The sequence below is a fragment of the Orcinus orca genome, chromosome 6 (assembly GCF_937001465.1).
Source record: "Orcinus orca chromosome 6, mOrcOrc1.1, whole genome shotgun sequence".
NCBI classification, from domain to species: Eukaryota; Metazoa; Chordata; class Mammalia; order Artiodactyla; family Delphinidae; genus Orcinus; species Orcinus orca.
The window spans coordinates 119,126,483-119,150,501 of record NC_064564.1 but is presented as its reverse complement, the minus strand read 5'-3'; the positions used below and the strand labels follow the sequence as shown (position 1 = coordinate 119,150,501).

The 24,019-nt window shown below is 55.1% G+C and overlaps 1 protein-coding gene, 1 long non-coding RNA gene and 1 pseudogene across 5 annotated transcripts in view; 1 reads left to right on the top strand and 2 right to left on the bottom strand.

Moving 5' to 3' along the window:
• Positions 1-24,019, top strand: part of CAMSAP1 (calmodulin regulated spectrin associated protein 1) — a 55,239-nt gene that overhangs the window by 25,422 nt on the left and 5,798 nt on the right. Inside the window, exons 5-17 of one of the 4 annotated variants that reach the window (XR_007478214.1) lie at positions 2,851-2,931; positions 3,830-3,862; positions 6,083-6,224; positions 14,542-14,681; positions 14,769-14,865; positions 16,384-16,540; positions 16,998-17,089; positions 17,632-17,716; positions 18,341-20,720; positions 21,618-21,754; positions 21,875-22,083; positions 22,372-22,693; positions 23,901-24,018. Coding sequence is in view for 3 of the 4 variants with exons in the window: in XM_049711703.1 (XP_049567660.1) it covers positions 2,851-2,931; positions 3,830-3,862; positions 6,083-6,224; positions 14,542-14,681; positions 14,769-14,865; positions 16,384-16,540; positions 16,998-17,089; positions 17,632-17,716; positions 18,341-20,720; positions 21,618-21,754; positions 21,875-22,083; positions 22,372-22,474; positions 23,901-24,016 (3,772 nt within the window). In the remaining variant the exon portion in view is untranslated. Of the gene's footprint in view, positions 1-2,850; positions 2,932-3,829; positions 3,863-6,082; positions 6,225-14,541; positions 14,682-14,768; positions 14,866-16,383; positions 16,541-16,997; positions 17,090-17,631; positions 17,717-18,340; positions 20,721-21,617; positions 21,755-21,874; positions 22,084-22,371; positions 22,694-23,900; position 24,019 lie in introns of those variants that run through there. The other 3 variants (XM_049711703.1, XM_049711705.1, XM_049711704.1) reach the window with 3 other exon arrangements.
• On the bottom strand, positions 1,092-2,241 carry LOC125964887 (uncharacterized). The gene is made up of 2 exons (XR_007478216.1): positions 2,116-2,241; positions 1,092-1,384 (listed from the first exon to the last, which is right to left on the bottom strand). It is a non-coding gene; the product is annotated as an uncharacterized LOC125964887 (long non-coding RNA).
• LOC117198460 (uracil-DNA glycosylase-like) lies at positions 10,995-11,515 on the bottom strand (annotated as a pseudogene).

Genomic DNA, 24,019 nt, shown 5'->3' with positions numbered 1-24,019 from the left:
TACGCGGGCCTCTCACTGTCGTGGCCTCTCCCTTTTGCGGAGCACAGGCTCCGGACGCGCAGGCGCAGCGGCCATGGCTCACGGGCCCAGCCGCTCTGCGGCACGTGGGATCCTCCCGGACCGGGGCACGAACCCGTGTCCCCTGCATTGGCAGGCGGACTCTCAACCACTGCGCCACCAGGGAAGCCCACCAATTAACTTTTTTAAAAAGTTGAGATATAATTCACATGCTGTAAAATTCACTCTTTTAAGGTGTGTGGTTCAGTGGATTTTAAGATACTCACCAGGTTGTGCAGCTGTCACCACCAATCGCACACATCTTTATCATACCCAGAAAGAGACGCTGGTGCCATCCGCAGTCCTTCCCCGTCAGCCCCTGGTGGCCACTCCTCTGCCTTCTGTCTCTCTGGATTTGGCCGTTCTGAACATTTCATTTAAATGAAATCTACAGTACGTGGCCTGTTGTCTCTGACTTTATTCAAGTAGCATATTTCCACGTCTCATGCGTGTTGTGGCACTTATCAGTACCACATTCCTTTTATGGTTGAGTAACGCTCAGTCGTATAGATATGCTGAGTTTTGTTTAGCCATTCCTCAGCTGGTGGGCATGTGTGTTTTCCACTTTTTGGCTATCGTGACTCCTGCTGTGAACATTCAAGTACCAGTGTTTGTGTGGCTGTGTTTTCACTTCTCTTGGGTTTATATCTAGGGGTGGAATTGCTGGGTCATTCAGGAACTCTGTGTTTAACTCTGTGAAGAGCTGGCAGACTGTCTCCACGGCTGCTGCACCGTCTATATTCCCCCAGCAGCACCAGAGGTTTCCAGTTTTCCACGTCCTTGCTAACACTCATCTTCTGGTTTTTTGATTCTAGCCATTCTGGAGGGTGTGAGATGGTATCTCATTGTGGTTTAGATTCACATTTCCCTGATAGTAATGATGGGAAACCTTTTTCCATGTGTTTATTGGCTATTTGTAGATCTTTTTTGGAGAAATGTCTGTTCACATCCTTTGCCCATTTTAAAATTGGATTATTACTCTTTTTATTGTTGCAACGATTCTGTTATATAATCTAGATACTAGCCCAGTGAACTTTTCTTTTCTTTTCTTTTTTTTTTTTTGGCTGCGTTTGGTCTTTGTTGCTGCACGGGAGCTTTCTCTAGTTGTGATGAGCAGGGGCTACTCTTCCTTGCAGTGCGCGGGCTTCTCATTGCGGTGGCTTCTCTTGTTGCGGAGCACGGGCTCTAGGCGCGCGGGCTTCAGTAGTTGTGGCACGTGGGCTCAGTAGTTGTGGCTCGCGGGCTCTAGAGCACAGGCTCTGTAGTTGTGGCACACGGGCTTAGTTGCTCTGCGGCACGGGGGATCTTCCCGGACCAGGGATCGAACCTGTGTCCCATGCATTGGCAGGCGGATTCTTAACCACTGAGCCACCAGGGAAGCCCCCAGTGCACTTTTTGTACTCTGTTGTAGTAAAACCTTTCTTACATTTTTCCTGGTCCTGTTACTCACGATTCTGTGAGGCCTTGTCGTTGGGAACATTGTTTGCTGAGTTGTATTGATCTTCCCAATGTCACATTTCACGATATAGTATCAAAAATTACATTCATTAATAGCACCACCAATCCAATCAGAAAATCCTTTCCATGTTAGGGAGGTACCTAGTTTATGGCAGAAACAAATTTTCTAAAGTTTTTAACTTGTAGTATTTTATTGTGAAAAATTTTAAACATGCGGAGAAGTTGACAGAATTATACAGCGCGCTGTGCCCCCGCCTAGATTCTGCAGTACTGCTTTATCACTTACCCACCCATCCATCTATTCTAATTCATTTACCTTATCGGTTTGCTTTCCGGCTGCGCTGGGTCTTTGTTGCTGCGCACGGGCTTTCTCGAGCTGTGGCGAGCGGGAGCTACTCTTCCTTGCAGTGCGCGGGCTTCTCATTGCGGTGGCTTGTCTTGTTATGGAGTACGGACTCTGGGCACGCGGGCTTCAGTTAGTTGTGGCTTGCAGGCTCAGTAGTTGTGGCTCGCGGGCTCTAGAGCACAGGCTCAGTAGTTGTGGCGCACGGGCTTAGTTGCTCTGCGGCACGGGGGATCTTCCCGGTCCAGGGATCGAACCTGTGTCCCATGCATTGGCAGGTGGATTCTTAACCACTGTGCCACCAGGGAAGCCCTAATTCATTTATTTTAAAACTTATCAACGCTGATTTTTCTTTTGTCTTTCTCTTTTAAAAAACAAATTTTCTACATTCTTGATTTGATGTGCATGATTTCACTTACCTTTATTCTTGTTTAATGAGAAGACATTCAGTTCTGTGGCATTTCACCTGATTATAGCTTTGACCATGTCCCTGTTAACACTGATGAGTGTTTTTCTCCACGCTATTACTTTATAATTGCGATTTTGATCATTTCCGAGCAGTTGTATTAATCGCTTACGAGTGTCTCATGACAGTTCTTAGCGCTCTTTTGGTGGTCAGGGAATGTGCGAGCACCTGTTTACTTCGGGGGTTTTCAGCCAGACCATGTTATCAGCAGCATTCGCTGATAGTGGCGGCGAACTTGGGCTGCCCGTGCACCGGGGACACTCAGCGCTGAGGCTGCCGATCCTGTCATGAGGTGGAAAGCATCACGCGGGTGCTGTGGGGCGTGAGGGCCTTCCTTGCTCTCTGTGTCGAATCACAGGTCACCGGGAATCCATGTATTTCTGCATGCGTGTCATGGGTCTAAATATTACCTGCATCTAAGAGCCTGAGTTCAAACAAGTAAGGTGGGTGCTGGAAGGATGTACACACCACTGTTGGAAATCAATTTCAGTTGCCTTTTTAATGCATTTAATTTCTTCTACTTTAGGTAAATCTTAAAATGAGAGAGATAACAGAGAAAGAAGTTAAGTTAAAACAGCAGTTATTGGAAAGTCCAGCTCATCAAAAGGTAAAGGGTAAATTTCACTTCTCTGGAACGCACCAAGTTAGCGTTGCTCCCGGTTTAAAGAACTGTGTCTGTGTGTGCTCTGTGCTTGTTCGTTGTTCTTACCAAGCAGGGAGCGAGTGCCCTGGGCCCCGGCCCCGGTGGTGGGGGCGCGGTGGCCCACTGCCCTTTCTCCCAGGCAGGGGCAGCCTAGTGTTGAACTTGGGAGGGTGGGGGAGAGGTGGGAGGTGTCGGAAGCTCCAGAGGAAGGGATGTAGGGTCACCCGGGGTGAAGTCAGCATGGCGGGTGGGGGGGGTTGCCCGCAGCCAGAGGTCCCCTTGGAGCCCTCACGGACTGTGAGCCCAGTGTGGGATTCAGGCGGGTAAATGTCACGTGTCCAGTGAAATGACCCACTAACGTCCTGTGTGACCTGATTATTATTATATTTTTTGGCCGAGCACGTGTGTGACTGAATCCATGTTCTTCAAACGCGTGTACGACGTGGCCTAGCCTGGGCTGCGGGCCCCTGGGCTGCGGGGTGAGCGACTGTCCCCTTGCTCCCCTCTCTTACCTGGACCCTGGGGATGCTGTCCGTGGGCACCTCACCCTGGCCACGCTTCCGTGAGCCACCCCGCTTCCTCAGATGGGCGTGGACGGCTCGCTGAGCCCCTCCCCGAATGGCGGTTGGCTCCTGTCCTTTTTGGTGCCCGGCCCGTGCGGAGTTTCCAGAGTAGTCTTTGCTCCCGCAGAGGCCAGTGTCGTAGAGGTGCCTGGGAGCTTCCCCTGCGGTCATCTGCTAGCGCAGAGGGACGCCCCGCCTCTCGTGTGAACGTGGTGTGCAGGTGTGTGTCTCGTCTGTCCACGCGTGCGCCTGCCGCGCTGACCTCCTCTCCTGCCTTCCTTCCCTCGCCTCCCGAGCAGTCTCCCTCCAAGTGGTACTGGAAGCTAGTGCCCGTAAGTGAGCTCCGCGCGTGCGCCCAGCTGCTGTCCAGACGGCCGTCCCGCCGCAACCACTTGCTTCCATTACAGACTGCTTGTGACTGTTTGTCTGAATGTCCTCCTTGGTGGTGTTGTTGCATTTCCCGCGGGGCAGTGATGGCCCGGTTCTGGGCAGAGTAGACCGTAACGAGGCCCTCTGGAGCCCTAAGGTGTACTTTGTAGCCAGCACCCAGTGTGGTTTCGCCCAGTTTCTTAGGTAGACTTGCAGACAGTTTCTTCTTCGGACACGTAGTTAACTTCTTTATGTGACGAACTTCAGGGTCAATGACAGGCTGTATTCTCCGTTCTGATAGGTGCCAGCAGGAATGGCAAATCATCCAATTTGCTAAGTTCCCCTTTGGATTTGTCCTTCCTGACGTTACGGTCCGTGGTGATTTGGTCTGCAGCTCTGGCTGTGCTCCACCTGGGGACCTGTTCTGGAAGCAGGACCAGTTCGTTACACTGTTTCCCACGGAAAAATACCTGGTGCTCCAAGTGGTGCATTTTAAAATGAAGTTTGGAGAACAAATCTTTTTGAAGACTCCTTTATTTGCCTGATCCTTTAGTTTAATTATTTGGATCAAATTATCCTTAGAATTCCATCATAAAGGAGATACTGTGGATGTAAAACTGTCAGTGGGATCTGTGTGAGCAGTGATATACTCTGCTTTGTAGCTGACGGATACTTCTGCTTCTCTTTGAAATATATTAATAACAAAGAGGGGGTAAGCGTTTTTATGCATATTTACGTATCTCTTAACTTCTCGAAAACTGAAGGCCAAAGAGAGAACTGTTAAAAGCAGTTACGAGCTGTAGTGAGGACACAGTCAGAGATGCAGGTGTCCTCCAGGAAGTGGGGTTTCAGATGAGACTCGTGTAAAAACTGGAGAATGTGGCCGAGAGCAGAGCGCCTGTAGGTTTCCTCCTAGCAGTTGGTCACCGTGGCTGCCTGAGCGCATGTCTGGCTCATCGGTAGCGGGGTGACTGTTAGGCTGCTGGGGGTTTGGAGCAGGGTCCCCTCGAGGGGTGGCACCGGCTCCCCCGACCCAGGGCTTCAGCACTTTCCCTGATGCAAACGCACACCATCCATCCTCAGCCGCGCAACCACCCGCCTCCCTGCATGCCGTGCTCGGCCCGCGCGCTGTCTGTGTGTGTGGAGACCTGGCCCGGCGTGTGCCTCGGGCTCTGCATGCGGGAGCCCCAAGGCTGGCCCCGGGCACGGCGGCCCGAGAAACAAGTTAAAGTCCACGTCGAGGCCAGTGTTAGTGGCGTGCGTTGCACGTGCACGGGTGAGGCGCGTTCTGTGCGGATGCCGGCGCTGACTGCCCTGCGCTGTGCGCACACTGCGTTCTTGCCGGGGCGCCTTCCTTTGGGTTGACTCTCCTGCACGGCTCGCGGAGGTCCATGGCGGCAGCACGGGTGGCGGGTTTTCCCCCTCGAGCTGGCACTGTGTTCTCCTCCCCTGGAGAAGGCGCGGCTGCAGGCAATGCCAGGCTCACCTGTGCCACAGGGCGTGGTCCCCTGGCGGCCTGTGTGTCTGTGCTCGTGAGCGAGGCCCAGCTCCAGGGGCAGTGCCCAGGGGCGCGGGGAGAGCACCGTGCACGTGGCTTCCTGTGAAGGCAGAAGCACAGAAACCTTGAAGAATGCCTGTTTTTTACAGCACTCAGGTTCCTGACGCTTCCGTGCCCTGACGGAGGGGCTGGTTGGCGGGTGAGACGGCATTCCGTCTAACCTGGTTTTGGGTACCCCCAACTCTGTTAGTGCCGCTTCGTGCTCCTCACAGTGGCCAAGGGTAGCGCTGCTAACGGGGAGGCGGCGCGGCCTTCCCAGCGGGGGCTGCCCGCCGCTTAGCTTGTTTCTCATCCGCTGAAGGTGCGCGGCCTCTGGCAGCGCACGCGTGTGTCCTGCTTCCTTGCCCCGGGTGTGCCCGGCCCTTCAGAGTGAGGCGGCCGGGTGTCACTAGCGGCCGACTGCCGCCGCCCAGTGTGGCCACGAAGCCCAGTTCCCTGGATCGCGACCTACGTTCCAGGCGGACTGTGCAATCCCGACACTTGGGGCTTTCCCACGTGATTGCCGTTGTTCTAAACATCGTCCCGCAGGACTCCTGTTAACTCTAGATTTGACGGCCTGCCTGTGACGTAGGCGGCAGTGACGGCACCTCGTGCGTAGTGACCCTTTCCCTTTTCTCCACCGCAGGTGCGCTACCGCCGAGAGCACCTGTCAACGAGGCAGCCACCCTACTTCCCGTTGTTGGAGGACCTGATGCGGGACGGCAGCCACGGGGCTGCTCTCTTGGCCGTGGTCCACTACTACTGCCCGGAGCAGATGAAGCTGGACGGTGAGTGGAGCACGTGCCTCTGGAATGGACCTGAGGCTCAGGAGGCTGTTAGGATGCTCTGATCCAAACAGTCAGAACACCGGGGAGTCGCCCTGAGTCCTTAGTGCCAACCGGGGAGGCGCAGAGGCGGGCAGCCCTGACGGTGGCGTGTTTGTCGGTAGCCTCCACCAGTTTTCTCCGGTGTGAAATGGGACTTTGAAATATTTGGGCAACGTGTTAAGTATTGGTGACTGTACTTCAGTCTCAGAACAGTTGAGAGCTCGTCAGCCCTACTCTAGTTGATTTAAAACATGCAGAATGTGGTTTAGGAACATGAGTGCAGACCCGTCTGTTGCCAAGCCGTGAGTGACTCGTGTGCTTGGTGTTGGTATCACCGTGTCGTGTGTCTCTGAGGTGCTCACGCCTGGCCGCGGGGAGAGGTGCGGGTGATGCCGTGAGCAGCATGGCGCCGGACACCTGTCCAGGGCCGTGCGGACAGGAGCTCTGATGTAGGTTTTGCTGAGTCCTCTTCTTTCTGGAGGAGGGAGGTGTGAGGCCCACAGATGCCCTGACCGCTGGCCGCACGTAGAGTGTCTGTCAGACTCACTGCCGGCGCTGAGCTGACGTCGGTCCTGCTTCTGATCCAAGTGCAGAAGTGCTGGGTTTTGTAGTTTCTAAAGCACACAGCTGACCTTGAAAGAAAGGGGGGCTCAGGTTCCAGGAGGGGGTCTCCATCTGTGATTGAAAACCCCCAGATTGGCACGTGCTGGCCCCGGGTCCGTTAGGCCTCTGTCCCCGTGCGGCCTGGGCCGTGTGCCGCTGAGACCTGTAAGCGGGGCCCTGGAAAGGACTGGGGAGGCTCCCCCGCGGCCAGGGAAGACCCAGGAGGCTCATCTCGGGGCGGAGGCGGAGGTCGTTCCTGAGGAAGTGAGCTGCCAGGCGAGTTCGTTCGGGTCCAGGACGCGTTTGGCGGGAGTCAGAGCAGAGTGTTGCCGTGTGGGAGCACAGCCACCGCCAGGGTCCGCCAGACCCGCAGAGAAGGGGCCCTGCCACCACCAGGCCGGCAGGCGCCGCGGACCGACCTGGGTGAGGAAGAGCCCTGAATGCGAGCGCAGAGTGTTTAAAATGCCGACGTGCGGGGCGCTCGAGCGCGCGGGGCTCCCTCCCCTCGGCCCTCCGCCCGCTGCGTGTGTGGGTAGGCAGTCCTGCCTCGGGCTTTGTCCAGCCTGTCTCTAACCTGTCCTCTGGGGCCTCGAGACAAAAACAGCTACGAGGGACAGAGAGCCTGTGCTACCGAGGAAGGGAAAACCCACGGCAGGATGTGAGTGTCGAAGCTCATTGCGCCTAATAGCGGAACGTCAAAACGGGGCTTTAAAAACGACAGAACCACAGGGTGGAGTGACTGGAGCCAGGCTCACGACTTGCCTTGCGGGACCGGGCTGAGGAAGCAGGGGAGGGCAGAGTGAGGCCAGCGGGGCCTTGAACACACGGACGCAGGCTGGGCCCAGTGCACCAGCTCGTAGGGGTCGTGCTCTTTTAAAACGAGGAAGCCTGGAGGCCTTTACAAAAGTGGGCTTGATTCAGGCCACGGAAGAAACCTTGACGGATTGCAGAGAATTGATAGTTCCTCACAACACAGTAAAACGAGAAGTCAGTAACAAAAACGTGCAGCGTATTTCTCCAAACCTTTAAAATTGTCAGTGCTTAGAAACCAAAGAAGATACTTCAGAATAGTTCATGGATCAAAGTAGCAATTACAGTGGAATTTTCTAGTGGGAGCTCTGTAAGGGCAGGCGTTTTTATCTGGTTGTTCACTGATACATCCCAACCGTCTAAAATAGCGTCTGGGACAAATGTGATCGGGTTTGTTGAATTAAATGGATGAACGACGTACGTGCCAGAACCCACAGGACGCAGCTCAGAGTGACAGGTGAAGGGAACCGTCGCCTCAGTGCAGTCTGGACAGTAAGGAATTTAAGAATTAATGAACCAGGTTGATCTCAGCGCATTCGAAAAGAACATAGAAATAAACCCAACACAGCTGAAGGAAGAAAAATAAAGAGTAGTCTTTCCCCTCTGGTCAGAAATCACCCCAACACATGGAGGAGACAGGCTGAATTGCAGGTTCCGTCCTGAAGAGGACGGCCCGCCTGGGCTCTGGACAAGCCGCCTGGTGAAGGAGCGGAGTAGAGGGGTGCAGAGGAGGCCAAGCCAGGCGTCCCGGGAGGGCTCCAGAGCAGACGTGCAGGCCGTCTCTGCCGGGGTTATTCCGGCACGAGGAGCAGAGCATGGGAGGAAGGGCATAGGCTCTCTTTCCTTCTTAACATGGGTTGAAAATCCTGTGTAAAGTTCTAGAAAACCAGAATTGAACGGCTGAGTGTGTTCTGTGCAGTCATCTCAGGAGGCACAGACCAAGGTCTGTTAGAAGCCACTGCCCGTTTGTGACGGATGCCCTTGGCCTGCCGCTGACGTGCTCTGACCCCACAGAGGTTCTCGACCCCGGACTGTTGCAGTCAGGGGGATGGGAGGGGGTGCCGTAGCCCCAGCCCTGGCAGGGTGGCTCTGTCCACCTGCCCCGCGCACGGTGCCAGCTCCTGGTGAGTGTTGGGACCCACAGAAGACCTGTCTGTAGTGCTGGGGAATAAACTCAACAAAAAGATGTGGGACCGTGGGAAAAATCGTGAACTCTGCTGTCGGGTGGGATTTAAACTATATTCTTAGATGCCAAGAAGCAGTATAAACATTGTGATGTCCCCTGATTGTTCATGCAGTTGTTGCGAGTCCTTTTTACAGAAACTGACAAGGGGATGTAAACATTCACGTGGAAGACTGGAGGCCAAAGGGACAAAATAGGTGTTTTGGAGACTTTATTTTTATTTTCGGCTGCATGGGGTCTTCGTTGCTGCGCGCGGGCTTTCTCTAGTTGTGGCGAGTGGGCGCTACTCTTCGCTGCGGTGCGCGGGCTTCTCATTGCGGTGGCTTCTCTTGTTGCGGAGCACGGGCTCTAGGCGCGCGGGCTTCAGTAGTTGTGGCTCGCAGGCTTAGTGGCTCCGCAGCCTGTGGGATCTTCCCAGACCAGTGCTCCAACCCGTGTCCCTTGCATTGACAGGTGGATTCTTAACCACTGCGCCGCCAGGGAAGTCCTGGAGACTTTATTTCGATGTGAGTTTACTTTTACAGAGAAGGTGCAGGAATTGGTGCATACTTGTCCCCAGACTTTCCAGCCGTCACATCTTGTCACGTTTGTGCTCTTTCTCCCTGAGCTAGTTGGGAATAACTGGAGAACAAACACATTCTTTTTTTTTTTTTTTTTTAAACTTCAACAACCTTTTATTACCAAACTCACCCAGGGTTAACCCTTTAACCCACCTAACAGCAAAACAGCATCTCCAACAGGATCTAAGATGGAGGTGCACACCTAATAAAGATTGTCTGTTAAAAAAAATATATACACACACTTGAATAAGTATTTTTTCAAAAAGCAAAATTCGGGCTTCCCTGGTGGCGCAGTGGTTGAGAGTCCGCCTGCCGATGCAGGGGACATGGGTTCGTGCTCCGGTCCGGGAGGATCCCACGTGCCGTGGAGTGGCTGGGCCCGTGAGCCATGGCCGCTGAGCCTGTGTGTCCAGAACCTGTGCTCCGCAACGGGAGAGGCCACAACAGTGAGAGGCCCGCGTACCGCAAAAAAAAAAAAAAAAAAAAGCAAAATTCACCAGTCTTGTGAAAAAAAAAAATTCCCCAAGTGATTTCAATCCAAAAAACCCAAACTCCAGCGTTGGCATCTGTGCCGGCTCAGAAACCTCAGCGCAGGATGCACCTAGCAGAAAAGCATTTCCTCTTAAAAGAAAACCCACCTGTCTCCTTCCTGTTCAACGTGCACAGCTTATCCCTAGAAATACCCAATAACTGCGCAAACAGGACCCAGTCACGTTCCCCGGCCTCTGCCTGTCGGTGGAGGTTCCCACCAAGGACTGTTCCTTAGCGATTTTCACCTCGACTACAGTCAGGAAATTGACCCCTAATTTCTGAGAACTTGCAGAATGTCCTCAGGCTTCCTGGGGGCTCCGTGAAAGATCGCAGGTCAGTGTACCTGACCGAGATGGGAATGCAGGCTGGGCGAAGGGGGCCTTTTCCAAATGAAGACACCCGACACCTTCAAACCTGCAGTTTAACCTACCAGGTGAAAACTAGTAGCAGCTGGCCCTGCCCAAAGAGTGCTGGTCTCCCTGCTTTACCCATAAAAGTAGTAACGAAGAGGAGGAGAGTCCAGCGTGTTTGACCTCATCTCCCTGCCAGGAACGTGGAGCCATGGGCGGTGTCCTCCAGGCCGAGGTCTCAGGGGAGCTTTGCCACTTCTGGCGGCTCCTGGCAGCCTGACTCATGGCTGCTCCGTGGACACTGTGTTCCCTTGTGCAGGGTGCTTAAGAATTACCAGGGAGGGGACTTCCCTGGTGGCACAGTGGTTAAGACTCCACGCTGCCAGTGCAGGGGGCCCGGGTTTGATCCCTGGTCAGGGAACTAGATCCCACACACATAGCTCAACTAAGAGTTCGTATGCCACAACTAAAGAGCTGGCGAGCCACAACTGAGGAACACACGTGCCGCAACTAAGGAGCTCGCCTGCTGCAACTAAGACCCAGCACAACCAAATAAATAAATAAATAGATAGAATAAGTATTAAAAAAACAGAATTCCCAGGGAAATTATGTTTTCAATTTGACTTTGTCACTGACGGATACTTGGATAGCAACTTCTAGAAAACTGCTCAGAGGACCTCTCCCGGGGTCACGGTCACAGATCCTTCCAGTTGACGGGCCCTTTGCTGGCCTTGGGCAGCAGCGCGTTGATTTTAGAGAAATGTCTGCACCCAAGGAGCCCTCTGTGCACCGACAAGCGGGGAGGGATGCGCGGTCTGTGGCACTGCCTTTTCCTGAACGTAGGAGCCCCAGAGCCAGAGACAAGGCCTCTCGCAGTTGGATTGAGCCAGGATGCAACGGTGCCGGTGAGGTGCTCCCAGCCTGTGTGAGAACTGGCCTGATGTGCTGGGCGGTGAGGGCAGCAGTGAGCTGGAGAGTACCTCGCTGGCCCATCTAGGTAAACCTCCGTGACCAGGATGAACAAAACCGTCGTGTCTGCAGACAGCTCTTTATAAGTGTTTCCCAGACTGCGCGGGTCTGGGCCAGGTCTGGGCCAGGTCTCTGAACACTGAAGCAGAACCCGTGGGCTTGATGGGGTCCACGCCGTGGATCTTGTCCCAGGGTGGCGGCCTTCACATGTCTCAGGTCGCAGGTTTGGGTCCGTGTGAAGACTTGGTGTGGGGCTTGCTGTGCTCTTCTTTCTTTCTTTGTTTTTTATATTTATTTATTATCATTTATTTATTTTTATTTGGTTGTGCCGGCTCTTAGTTGCGGCAGGCGGGCTCCTTAGTTGTGGCCTGTGAATTCTTAGTTGTGGCATGTGTGTGGGATCTAGTTCCCTGACCTGGGATTGAACCTGGGCCCCTGCATTGGGAGCGTGGAGTCCTAACCACTGCGCCGCCAGGGACGCCCCTGGTGTTGTTTTCTTCTGTCCAATCCAGGCTCTGGCCCAGCATCACCACCCTGTTGAGGGTCCCATCTCTGCTTCCCTGTACCTGGAGCTGAGTCCCAGCCTTTCTCAGCCCTTCTCGCCCTTGACGTTTTCCAGGCATGCAGGTCGCTTAGTTGGCTGACTGTCCCCTGTTTGGCTTTGCCCGGCGTTCCCTTGGTGGCCTTCAGGGCCTGGGTTTCCAGCAGGAATGATGCCGCAGGGATGGTCCCTGGGTTCAGGTGGCGTGCGTTGGCTTCCTCCTCTGAGATCACCGCTCTTTGCTTTATGACCGACTAGTGATCGGGGAGTGGCTTTGGTCTCTCGTTGCGCTTTCACCCCAGCATTGGCATCTGTCGGGAGTTTCTAGCTCTGCTGCTTGTTCTCTGGTGGGTCAGCACTGCTGTGCAGAGGGCTGCTCTCCTCTCCTCTGTCGTTATTTATCCGCGCGGTGATTTGTATCAAGATGGCCTCGTGGATTCTTACTTTGCTCAACGGGTTATGATCCATGACATTCATTGTTCTCTTGCTTTGTCCCAGATTTCAGACAAGTCGTGATTTTGAAGAAGAGAAACATGGGGTACTTGCTCTGCAAAGACCAAGTTTTGTTTAACTTTACATCCGCTAAGTGCAGGGGAGCCATGCAGAGAGGTCCGAACAGTGACTCTCTGTGGGGCCCCAGTGCCTGGCGCGGCCCACGGCTGGGCAAGGGGGACTGGCCAGCGCAGAATGTGGGGCAAAGCGCCATCTGTGGGGGGAGATGCAGTGAGACTCCACCCCACACGAGCCAAACACTCTTCTTGGATGAAAGACACAAACCGGAAAAGCAGAATTTAAAAACTTTGGAAAGAAAATAGAGGAAAATATTTTTATGACATTGGTGTTGGGATGGATTATTTAACTTACAAAATAGCCAAGTAATAGAAAAGCTTCCTGTGTTTAACCATATTAAGATTCACTGTGGTGACAGAGGAACATCATAGACAAAACTCAGTGGTAAAGCTGTACCCATGAAAAAGTGTTTGCAACAAATGTAAATGGACAGAGGATCGTCACACGGTTGTTTTGTAACCATAATACAAAAAGAATTCCTACAAATCAGTGGGAAAAGGATGAACAGCCCAGAGGCAAAACAAGAACAGGTTTTTCCCAGAGGAGGAGGTCAGGGCGAGAGCCGGCAGCAGCAGGGGGTGCCCCACTGCAGGAAGGCAGAATGGGCCCAGCGGGGTGGCCCGGCTGAGAGGCCGGGGGTACGGCAGGGTGGGACGTGGCCAGGTGATGGTCAGGTGTGGGCAGCACAGCTTGCAGCCCCTTCTGGGAGGGTCGCCAGCGCAGATGGCGTGCAAGTTTGGTTTTTCTGGCATTTTACGTACTAGTGAAAATTGTGGAATCCTAAATTGCTGTTAAAATGAGTGACTGAAATCTGCCCGCAGCAGCGGAGAACTATTTGGAAACGTAGTTCCGAGTTTGGGGAAGACAACAGGCTGCAACGTGACAGGCGGTTTGTTGTCATGAATGTAAATTTAAGACAGCCAGGTCAGCAGCGCACTGTTGATATGATTTATGGGCAGAGACCATACGTGGTAAAGACACCCACACGAGACAGGTCACGGGCTTGAGGAGAGGGGTTGCCTCGGGGGGAGGCGGGCTTCACCTCCTGTGGTGCTTTGTCACTGAAAGAAAGTAAGACCTGGATCGGAGAAGGTGTGACGTTAACGTTCGTCCCATCTGGGTTGAGAGTACACGGGAGTCTGTTCTTTACATTTGTAATGTTTCATAATCTGAATTTTAAAAAAGAAACATTTCTTAGCAATATAAATGTGCACAGTTACTCAGCTTAGAGAAGTTTTCTCTTGAGAATTCATAGTGCTGGGGCGTCGCCGCACAGGACAGAATTCATACGTAGATCCCGGTTGCTGTGAATCCCGTGTGTGCGTGAGATTTCTAAATCGCTGAAAATGATTTCTTCTTAGGAGTAAAGTTATTTTAAAATAAGTGGTGTTTCTCAGTCCTGTTTATTTATTTACAGGCAAAGCTGAGTCATCAGTATAGCTACCTCCAGTTCAGTCTGGAGTGGTATCTAGGTGTTCTGGTGGTTCCTGTCTGAGGGCGGGCCCACCTCCCCCCATGGAGCCCGCTCAGCGCCCAGCGTGGGTGTCTGCGCTGGAATTCTCTGGGTGAGGGGCTGGCATCCTGCAGAGCAGCGTAAAATGGGCAGTTGTCCTGCTACAGGTGCAGACAGCAGCAGAGGAGGACTTGTGCTCTGCACAGCTCCTGAGTTTTGTGATTAGCAGTGTTCCCGTGCTTCCCTGTGGATAAGCCTGATACTTCCTGTTTTATGCTCCCCTCCCCCAACCACGGAGATAACCTCCCTCGAAAGGAGCTTGGTTAAATGTTAAGTGGCCTTATGCCGCCAGGTCCTTTATAAACTGAAAGGTGATTGTTACTATTCCTATTGGAAGCCCAGTGTTAAAAGTTCAGGTAATTATTGTATACTTTTTAGATGTTAACAATTAAATTCAGGTCCTGGAGATTTCTCCTGTTTTTTTCTTGAGTGTTTTCTTTCTATGTTTAACATTATTTATGATACTTGTTGTGATGTTTAAATCTGTTAATGTTATTACCTTTTTAAATATCACCTCTACCTTTATTTAAATTGTTTTTCAGTTGAAAATTGTATGTATGTGTACACACACACACACGTATGTGCGCACACACACTCATGAAGCAGAATGTCTTTCTAATAAATTGCAGTTTTCTTTTTATCTGTTAGATATATGCTTGAAAGAGGTGACGTCGATGGCGGACAGCCTGTATAATATTCGGCTTCTGAGAGAATTCTCAAATGAGTATCTGAACAAGTGCTTTTATCTCACTCTAGAAGATATGCTGTATGCTCCCTTAGTGTTGAAGGTAATAATGACTTATTAGAAACATATTTTTAAAGCCCTGTGTGAATAAGCTCCTCACTGTGTCCTTGATTTCTCGTTTTCCTTTTAGCCAAACGTTATGGTTTTTATTGCCGAGCTCTTCTGGTGGTTTGAGAATGTCAAACCAGACTTCGTTCAGCCCAGGGATGTTCAGGAACTGAAAGATGGTGAGTGACAAACTTTCCGTAAGTGACAGCTGTTTCCTCTAAGGGAGTCGAGGCACAGCACTCAGAAGGTGCGCTTAACTGGTTCCTGGTTTTTGTACGACAGTGGTGTTTAAGTGGTTTCTTTTGGGAGGACAGAGCGTGTCACCGTCTGGGCCGCTGTCTGGTGCGCCGTGGTGGTCACGCACAGAGCTCCTCCAGACTGTGAGCTGGGGGTCCGTCCTGGCCCTGTGGCGTCAGGGTCCAAGGGCGAGCAGGAGACGTTGGAGAGAAGGTTCCAGGTGGTTCTGATGGACCTCGGGCAGGAAGTGCTCTAGTCCGTGATGCCAATCCTCACCCTCCACAGCTTTGACTTTTTTGCCCCAAAACAAGGCAGAAAAAGATCTGTTTTACCACAGAGTAAAACGATCTGCCAGCCTTGAGAATCTCCAAAACTTTAAGAAGATGATACGCGAGAATGTTTTCATGTCCTTGTGATTTCTTACAAAGAATATAAAAAATCTTAGCCACAGAGGCAAAGATTGATAATCGGCCACATTAAAATGTAGACCTTTTTTTCATTAAAAGATGATGAAAAGAGTAAAAAAAAAAAAAAAAAAAAAAAAAAAAGGAAATCAAGTAGCTACCAGGGGTAGAAGATCCTTGTCGTATACCTACAGCAGATACAGTGTCCAGAACATATCAAAAGAAGAAAAAGACAAACCAATAAAAAGAGCAAAAGACTTGAACAGGTGCTTCGTGAAAGCAGGACTCCGGGTGCCTAATAACGTTATGAAAGGATGCTCAGCCTTATCAGGGATTAAAACAGAAGTGGCACACAGATACACCCCCGCCACGTCGGCAGAGCAGACGCCCAGACGGCCAGGGCTCGGGGCAGTGGCCAAGGCGTGCTCCCCTGCCCCTGAGAACCGCGGCGGCTCCCCTCACGTAAGACCCCTGGGCAGTGAGCGGTCTGGCTCTGGAGTCTGGTTCCTGCTGCCGGGACTGTCCCTGGCACTGTCTTGGGCCAGCGTTCTGGGGAGCAGCCTCAGAGACGGGGTCCCTGTTCAGATGGGAGCTTCGGGCCGGGCCTGATCTCCTCACCTGACCCCACGGGGGCCTGAGCTGAAGTGACCACTGAGGTGCTCAGTCACAGGCTGGGCTCAGAAGACCAGGTCTTTCTGCAGCTGAGGCAGCTGCCGCCTTGAGGGTTTGGCCGGCAAGGCGTCCTGGCGGCTGCACCCCCAGGGCCCCGGCGACGAGGCCGCTTGTTAGTTGTCCAGACGCAGCCTCCAGTCCCGGTGCTCGCTCTTCTACTCTGTGTCGGTCTTTTGACCTTAGTGCTCATTTTGGTATAATATCTGTCGTATTCATTACAGAATACACTTGTTGACCTGGAAACCATTTTATTGTTTTGGAGAAGTTTTGGTTTCAGGTAAAAAAAGTTGGGTCTTTAGTGCTTATAAAAACGGATTTATTTTTAGAGTCTTCTTGCTAGTGTTGTAACTGTCAGTAGCTATTTCTATAAAATTGTTTCTGCAGCTAAATCAGTATCGCACCCGCGAAGCACTCGGCCTCCTGTTCCCATCTCCAACGCCACCAAGCGCAGCTTCCTGGGCAGCCCCGCGGCGGCGAGCCCAGCCGATCCGCAGCCCCCCACGCAGCTGCACCACCTGCACCTCGAAGAGCCTGAGCTCTTGTAAGTCTGTCTGTTCTCGGGACAGAGCCGCCACCCGGCCTCTCTCTTCCTGCTGGTTTACAGTTCCCGTGGGGATTACCTTTTCTCAGGGGTGATGGCAGGCCTGTGCGGAGTAGGTAGTGAGAGGGCCTCCTGTGGCCCCTGCTCCCCCGGAGGCGAGCAGGGTAGCCTTAATGTGAACTTGAACTTACTGTGAAAACTTGAAACCTGTTGTATTACAGGCCGTAACCAGAGGTCAGTACGTCCCCTAGCTGCAGTTTGGATGTTCATCCCAAGTTTGAAGTTCTTGGCACATTTTTGGTTCATTTTTATAATAATTAATTTTCCCAAGGAATCTGTGAACTTCTTACAGGTTGGTGTGAATTCGTGATGGTCTCCATAGCTTCTTACGCCTTTGTTTTTGAACTTGAAGATTGGTGAGGTAGTGATTTTTCTCTCCCATCCTTTCTCTGTTTAGGGGGAAAGGGGCCTCTGCCTTTAGCCCATCGCATCCGTTGTTGCCACTGAGACAGAAACAGCAAAAGACAGTGCAGGGAGAGGACCCCGCTGGTAAGGAGCGCCGTCTCCCCTTTGCCGGCTGTTTCCCATCCCTCTCGCTGGAGTTCCTTAATATCATGGCTCTCAAAATAAATAGACTCATCGTGGCGTAGTAATGTCAGTTGAGAAAACTGTGGCAGAACTTGTTTTGATCTTTATTGACGTACCTTAGAATTCATAGTCGTTACGGTGAAAATGTTACTGAGACATAACGAATCACACGGAGCACACAGAAAATTACTGTTGTCTTTTGTGGCAAGAGCTTATACGTTGACATCCGCTCCTTATCTCAATGGGCGTTGAGGTCATTTAATTGATATCGACGTGTAATTAACTGATTATTTTCATGACTGTGATCACGGTTGAATTACACACTGCCTGTTATCGAAACTACGAAAAATGTTTGTATGGTGGTTGCTTGCTTTCCTTAGCAGTTTTGGTGTACTGAGTTATGGTGCATTTCCTTGAGAAATGGTTATTATAGTGACAGAATTTCAAATGATGTAAAATCAGTTACTTAATGCTGAACATAAACTTGTTTCCTCCAACTGCAGACCAGCGACACCGATCTAATTCCTTAACCCGAGTCGACGGTCAGCCCCGAGGGGCATCAGTAGCGTGGACAGAAAAAAAAAACAGGTGACCTACCCGCGTTTCAAATACATTTCTACTTGACATGTTCGTTAGTCTGACAGAGCAGTGCCCCAGACGTGGTGCAAGGGCCCCTGGGGCCCACGGAGTCCCTTGGAGGTCAGAATTATATCCGTAACAACGCTGGGATGTCACTACTTTTCCCATTCTCAGGGCCTCGCCAGGTGTGGGATCACAGCAGGTTGAATCAGATCAGACACAGCATGCAGCCAGATGTCAGATCTGCAAGAATGTGAACGATCCCACTGTTTACACTCTGCACTGGTCTGTTTTAGAAAATATGGCCACTGCTCATGTGATAGATTTCTCACGGGAATTTTTAATCATTTTAAAAGGATCTCAGCTTGAATTTCTGAAGTGACAAATATTGATGAATAAATAAAACCTCTTTGGGGTCCCCAGCATCTTTAAGGGGAGCTGGGCCAGAGTGTCTGAGAGTTGCTGGACTGAAAGGCTCTCTGGTTTTCTTTTGCCCGGGAGAGGGTTTGTTTAAGTCTCCCGTGTGTAAGATTTGGATTCTCTCTTCTTAACTCGCGTTCTCGTCACTCACGAGCTTGTGTAGCCTCTCGTGGGGACGTGGCGTGTGCAATGGCTTCTTTCCCCACGTTGCAGGCCTGCGTCTCAGCCAGCGCCCTTTGCTCTCCATCACGCTGCGAGCTGCGACGTGGACCCAGGCTCTGGCGACAGCGTCAGCCTGGCCCGCTCCATCAGCAAGGACAGCTTGGCATCCAGTGTCATTCATCTGACCCCGCAGAACCAGCCCCAGCCCGCAGCCCTCAGGGCCGATGGAAGAAGCCTCCTGAACAATGTCAGTATTGAGGACGAGGGTGAGGAGCTCCTGGCCATCGTTAGGACGGATGCGGCTCACCAGGGTGCCGAGCCCGGCCTGATGGCAGGTGCCAGGTCTCCCCAGAGGCTGGCGGATGCCTTAGAAAGTCAGCCCGACAGTTTCTTCCTGGAGCCACTGATGCCGGCCGTGCTCAGGCCAGCCAAGGAGAAGCAGGCGGTCACCAAGGAGGATGAGTGCGGAGAGGGGCGGCCGAGGGGCTTCACGTCCAGGAGGTCCGGCGAGGGCCACCAGCCTCCTGGGCGGAAGAAGGCGCCTGGCGGTCACGTCAGTCGAGACTTGAATAGGACTTTCACCCCCATCTCCTGTTCAGAGCTTCCCATGGGCTTCGGCCCCGCGCCCACTGAGGCGGGGCCGCAGGCAGCGGGGGACGCCCGTGGCGGGCCTCCGGCCGGCGGCGTTTCCAGCCTGCCGTCGTGGGGACTGCCAGCCGACGGCTTCTTCCTTCACCTGGGCAGAGCCGACGAGGACGTGGAGGGCAGGCTGTCCGCGAGCTGTGCGCAGAGCCCCTGCGCCCTTGGCCCGGAGGCCTGGGCCATCCTGAGGCAGGACTCCGACTCAGACATCACAGACCTGGAGGGGGCCGAGCAGGCCTTCGCCGGCGAGGACTGCCCCGTGCTGGGGGCCCGGTACGCTGGGGAGGAGGAATCGGCGAAGCTGCAGGAGGACCTGAAAGTGAAGGAGCACGAGGGCAAGGACGACGCCAGCGGCCGCTCCAGCCCGTGCCTGAGCCAGCTCAGCAGCGGCTCCGTGGCCGGCGGGAGCGTGAAGATGACCAGCTTTGCCGAGAAGAAGCTTCACAGGCTCAACAGCTGCGAGACCAAGTCGAGCACGAGCAGCTCCCAGAAGACCACGCCCGACGCCTCGGAGAGCTGCCCGGCCCCGCTGACCACGTGGAAGCAGAGGGGCGAGCAGAGCCCGAGCTGGCAGGGCGGGGACCAGGCCAACCTGCTGGCCTCCGAGCTGGTGCAGCTGCACATGCAGCTGGAGGAGAAGCGCCGGGCCATCGAGGCGCAGAAGAAGAAGGTGGAGGCGCTGTCGGCGCGGCAGCGCCTGAAGCTGGGCAAGGCAGCCTTTCTGCACGTGGTCAGGAGGGGCCGGGCCGACGCCGCCCCTCGGCCACTGAAAGCGGGGGCCTCGGCGGGAGGGCACTCTCAGCACAACGGGGACGACCTCGATGGCGTGTCCCGGGTGGGAGACCTGCTTGGCAAGGAGGAGGGCAGGGGAGACCTCCTGGGGCCCCCCGACCTGGACGGAGAGGACCTGGCTCTGGTCCAGCAGCATCAGCGCAAGGACCCCGCCGCCCTCCCCGAGCTGGAGCGGAGCAAGGCGCTGTCAGCGGTGCTCCTGGAGGCCGTCGAGGGCGTGGACGTGGGCGTGGACCTGGGCGAGTGCGACCTGTCCATTGAGAAGCTGAACGAGACCATCAGCACGCTGCAGCAGGCCATCCTCAGGGTCTCCCAGCAGCAGGAGCAGCTGCTGCTCGCGTCCCCCACGCTGCCCACGCCGGGCCCCAGGAACAGCTCCCAGGACCCCAAGGTCAAGGGGGCCATACACTTTGGCGAGCCGCTCTCGCCGACGGCACTGGCCGGCCACCGCAAGGCCCCTCGGCTCGGTCCGGGTCGGAATTCCCGTTCGGGAAGACCGGCCGAGCTGAAGGTGCCGAAGGAGCGAGCGCAGGGTTCCTCCCGAAGCAAGGCCCTCACACCTGGTGTCGAGGCCGCCCCTCGCTTACGGTCCTTCTCCCCCCGGACGCCCTCTGACCCGGGCTGGGACGGGGTCGCCGACCCTGGGAGTGACCCCCACGAGGAGTGCTGCTTCGCCGGTTACAGGCTCCACGATGAGAACAACCAGCGGACATTTGTCTCGCCCTCCCCCAGGGATGGCAGCGTCACCTCGGAACAGATGGGCTTCAGGGAGGCTCTGGAAGACGGCGTGAGGGGGGCGGGGCTCGCCGCCCTCAGCGGGCCAGGAAAGGGGGGCGCGGCCCTGGACGGGCCCCCGAGGAGCAAGGCTAGCCTCATCGAGGTGGACCTCTCCGACCTGAAAGCCCCCGACAACGACGGGGGGACGGAAGGCCGCCACAGCTCCGCGGACCTCGCCAGCGAGGGCGACCAGAAGCCGGGGGTCGGCTTCTTCTTCAAGGTAAAGCGCTGGTGGCATCTGTGTCACGTGACGGGCGGGCGGGCACGTCACCCTGGCCTAGTCGTGAGGGCGTCACAGAGAACCTAACCTCTTCTGTGGAGGCTGAGGAGAGACGCATGCGGCTTCAGGGCCACGTGGTCTCCGCAAGGACCCAACTCGCCCTAAGCCGCTGGGAGCTCCTGCTTGCGGGAGCCTGGCCGTGCGCCAGCAGAGCTTGACCTTGGGCCCTGAAATGGGAGTTCTGACTTGTTCTTGTGTGTCACGAAATGTTTTTCTTTTGATGGTTTTCCAACCGTTTAAGAGTGAAAAAGCACATTCTTAGTTCGCAGTCTCTGCAGAACAGGTCACGGGCTGCCCTTGGCCTTTGGGCCAAGGTTTGCTTCACCCCGTTAGAGTCCCGGCGGGCGTAGAAACTTTAGGAAACGTTTTTGTTTCTCTCAGTGCCTTTCTTGTAGCGTTTCCTTCAGGAGAGAGCAGTGAGTTGTGAGGTCCCCTTCTGTCTTGATAGCGTCTCCTTTTGTCCTGGCGCTTCGGAGGTGGCTGACGCACCACGGAGCTGTGAGGGCCGTCTTCTCAGGAGACACGCACGGCGTTTGTGCTCTTAAATTGGGAACAGACAGATGACCCGTCTGGGTTTTGGCTCCTGCTGTGGAGATTCAAGTGCAGTTTTTAAGGCGAACGGAGTTCAGTGCCAGCAGACTAAATGCTTCTCCAAGGGCGCGGTTTGCCTCCCGTTTGTATTTTAGCGTGTCTGTAGAGAGACGCTCGCTCACCCATCAGTTACGAGGAGTAGGAAGCGTTTCACGTTCCTGGGGTGCGTGGAGGGCCGGGGGCGGCAGTGCTGGGGACCCTCAGGGGTCGTGCCCGGCCGCGCTGTAGGTGGCGTCTGCCCTGCAGGACGAACAGAAGGCGGATGACGAGCTCGCCAGGAAGCGGGCGGCCTTCCTTCTGAAGCAGCAGCGCAAAGCCGAGGAGGCCCGCATGCGGAGGCAGCAGCTGGAGGTGGAGGTCGAGCTCAGGAGAGACGAGGCACGGTAGGTGGCCCGGGTGCCCGGCGGGCACCGCACGCGGTCGGCGTGGCCGCCGTGTCTGTTGTCCCCTCCCGCGGCGCGGCGCTGGCGTGACCAGGGCGTCCTGGCTGCTCCTTCCCGCAGGCGTAAAGCGGAGGAAGATCGGATCCGCAAGGAGGAGGAGAAGGCGCGGCGGGAGCTCATCAAGCAGGAGTACCTGCGGCGGAAGCAGCAGCAGATTCTGGAGGAGCAGGGCCTGGGGAAACCCAAGTCCAGGCCCAGGAAGCCGCGGCCCAAGTCCGTGCATCGGGAGGAGCCCGGCAGCGATTCGGGACCCAAGAGCACCCCCCCACGTGAGCGCGCGGCGCGGGGCCCTCCCCCTTCGCGGCCCTGAGCCGCTGTAGTTCTCCCGAAGCCGCGAGGCTGGGCTGCAGGGGGCTCTCCCGTTTCACAGAAGGGAAGGTTGGGACTGAGCGCTGGGTCCTCAGGTGGTGGGAGCCGTGCGCGCGGGGAGGGTCCCAGCCTGGGGCCCCGCGTCCCGCTGGCATCGGGCCCCCAGCTCTTTCTCCCGCTGCACAGGTCAGTGGCTGGCGGGCCAAACACGCGTGTCATGAAAGCTTGTCTTGTCTTGTCTCTGGCAGCGGATGACCTGAGCCGGGCCCAGTCGGGCTCCAGCCTGTCCTTGGCCTCCGCAGCGACCACAGAGCCCGAGAGCGTGCATTCGGGGGGCACGCCTTCCCAGCGGTAAGGGGCCGGGGGCCGTGCGGCGGGACGCCACGTGGGCCGTGGTTCTGTCGCTGTGATGTTGGTGCAATTTCAGACGTCCAGAGCCGTGGCAGTAATGTCACAGGACCTAACTGCCCTTCACCGAGGTTCACCGATTAGCGAAATGTTTCGACATTTTTGTCCTCTGTCCCCTTGTCCTCCCGGCCCTGCACGCGTTTTCGTTTTAATCGTTTACGAGTAAGTTGGTGGCATCCTCTCTATCCTTAAACGCTTTGGAGCGCACTTTCTCTGAACAAGGACGTTGGCTTGCGTCACCACAGTCATCAAACCAGCACTGCCGTTAGGTCCCCAGTCCACGCCCGCCGTGGCCGATTGGCAGAGTGTCCTTGAGAGCCCAGGCCCGTGCGGGACCACGGTCGCCCTGAGTCACTGTGTCCCTTCTGTCCAGAACAGGCCTTCGCCCTCCTTTGTCCTCTCGGGCCTTGACGCTTCTGCTGAGTACGGGCCGGTTATTTTGTTGCCCGTCCCCCAGTGGGTTTCCCAGGATTAGGTCCAGGCTGTGCGTGTTTGGCGGGAACACCCCAGAGAGGAGGACGTGTCTTTCTCAGCGCAGCCAGTTGTGTGTGTCACTTTGACTTGGGTTAAGGTGCTGTTTTCCCACGGGTGCTGGAGAATTTCCCCTTGTGATTAAGGAGTAATCTGGGCGGAGGCCTGGGGACCCTGTCGCTGGCACTGAACGTCTGCCCACGGGCCTCAGCGGCCACCTGCACGGGTGGGCTTGGCCTCCTGGTAGGCAGGGTCCCCTCCTGTCCTTCATCCTCTCCGCACGTCTGGTGGCTTCTTGTCGCCGGGGCTTTGTGGAGGACACCTCCCGGGGATTCGGGATTCTGGTTGGAATTTTGTCCAGGCGGTCGGTTACCGGGGTTGGATTCAGACGGCGCCCACACCTGCCTCGTGCATGAGCGTCTGTGTCCCGCTCAGCGGAGATGGCCCTGCAGGGACGCGGCTCAGGCCTGCCAGGGATTGGAGAGTCGTTTGAGACCTGCCGGGGTTTTGGACTCGGCCCTCTCTGCCCGTCCTTCCTTCCCGGGGTCCCGTCCCTTGTCTGGCAGCGGTGCAGATGGCCCAAACCGGGTCTTCTGGTTCCCACGCCAGCAGGACTGAGCGTGAGGGCGAGCCTTCCCTGATGAGGTCATTCTGGTGCCCGAGGCGGGTGGGGTCTTGGTGTCTTGCCCCGAGTCTGTCATCGTGTTCTCCAGGGAGCGCACCGGCTGCGCTCCCCACTGTTGCCGCCAGCCTCCTGCCGCGGCCGATGGCCCTTCATGTGCCGATGGTGCAGCCTGGCCCGTTTCGGGGCAGGATCCCGCCAGCCGGTGCCAGTTGCGGGCGAGAGGAGGCGTGCCCGCCGCCCTCCCAGCCCCGCCCCCGTCCTCTTCCCCAGCAGAGTCGAGTCCCTGGAAGCCTTGCCCATCCTGAGCCGCAACCCCAGCCGGAGCACCGACAGAGACTGGGAGACGGCGTCCGCCGCGTCCTCCCTTGCCTCGGTGGCCGAGTACACAGGTG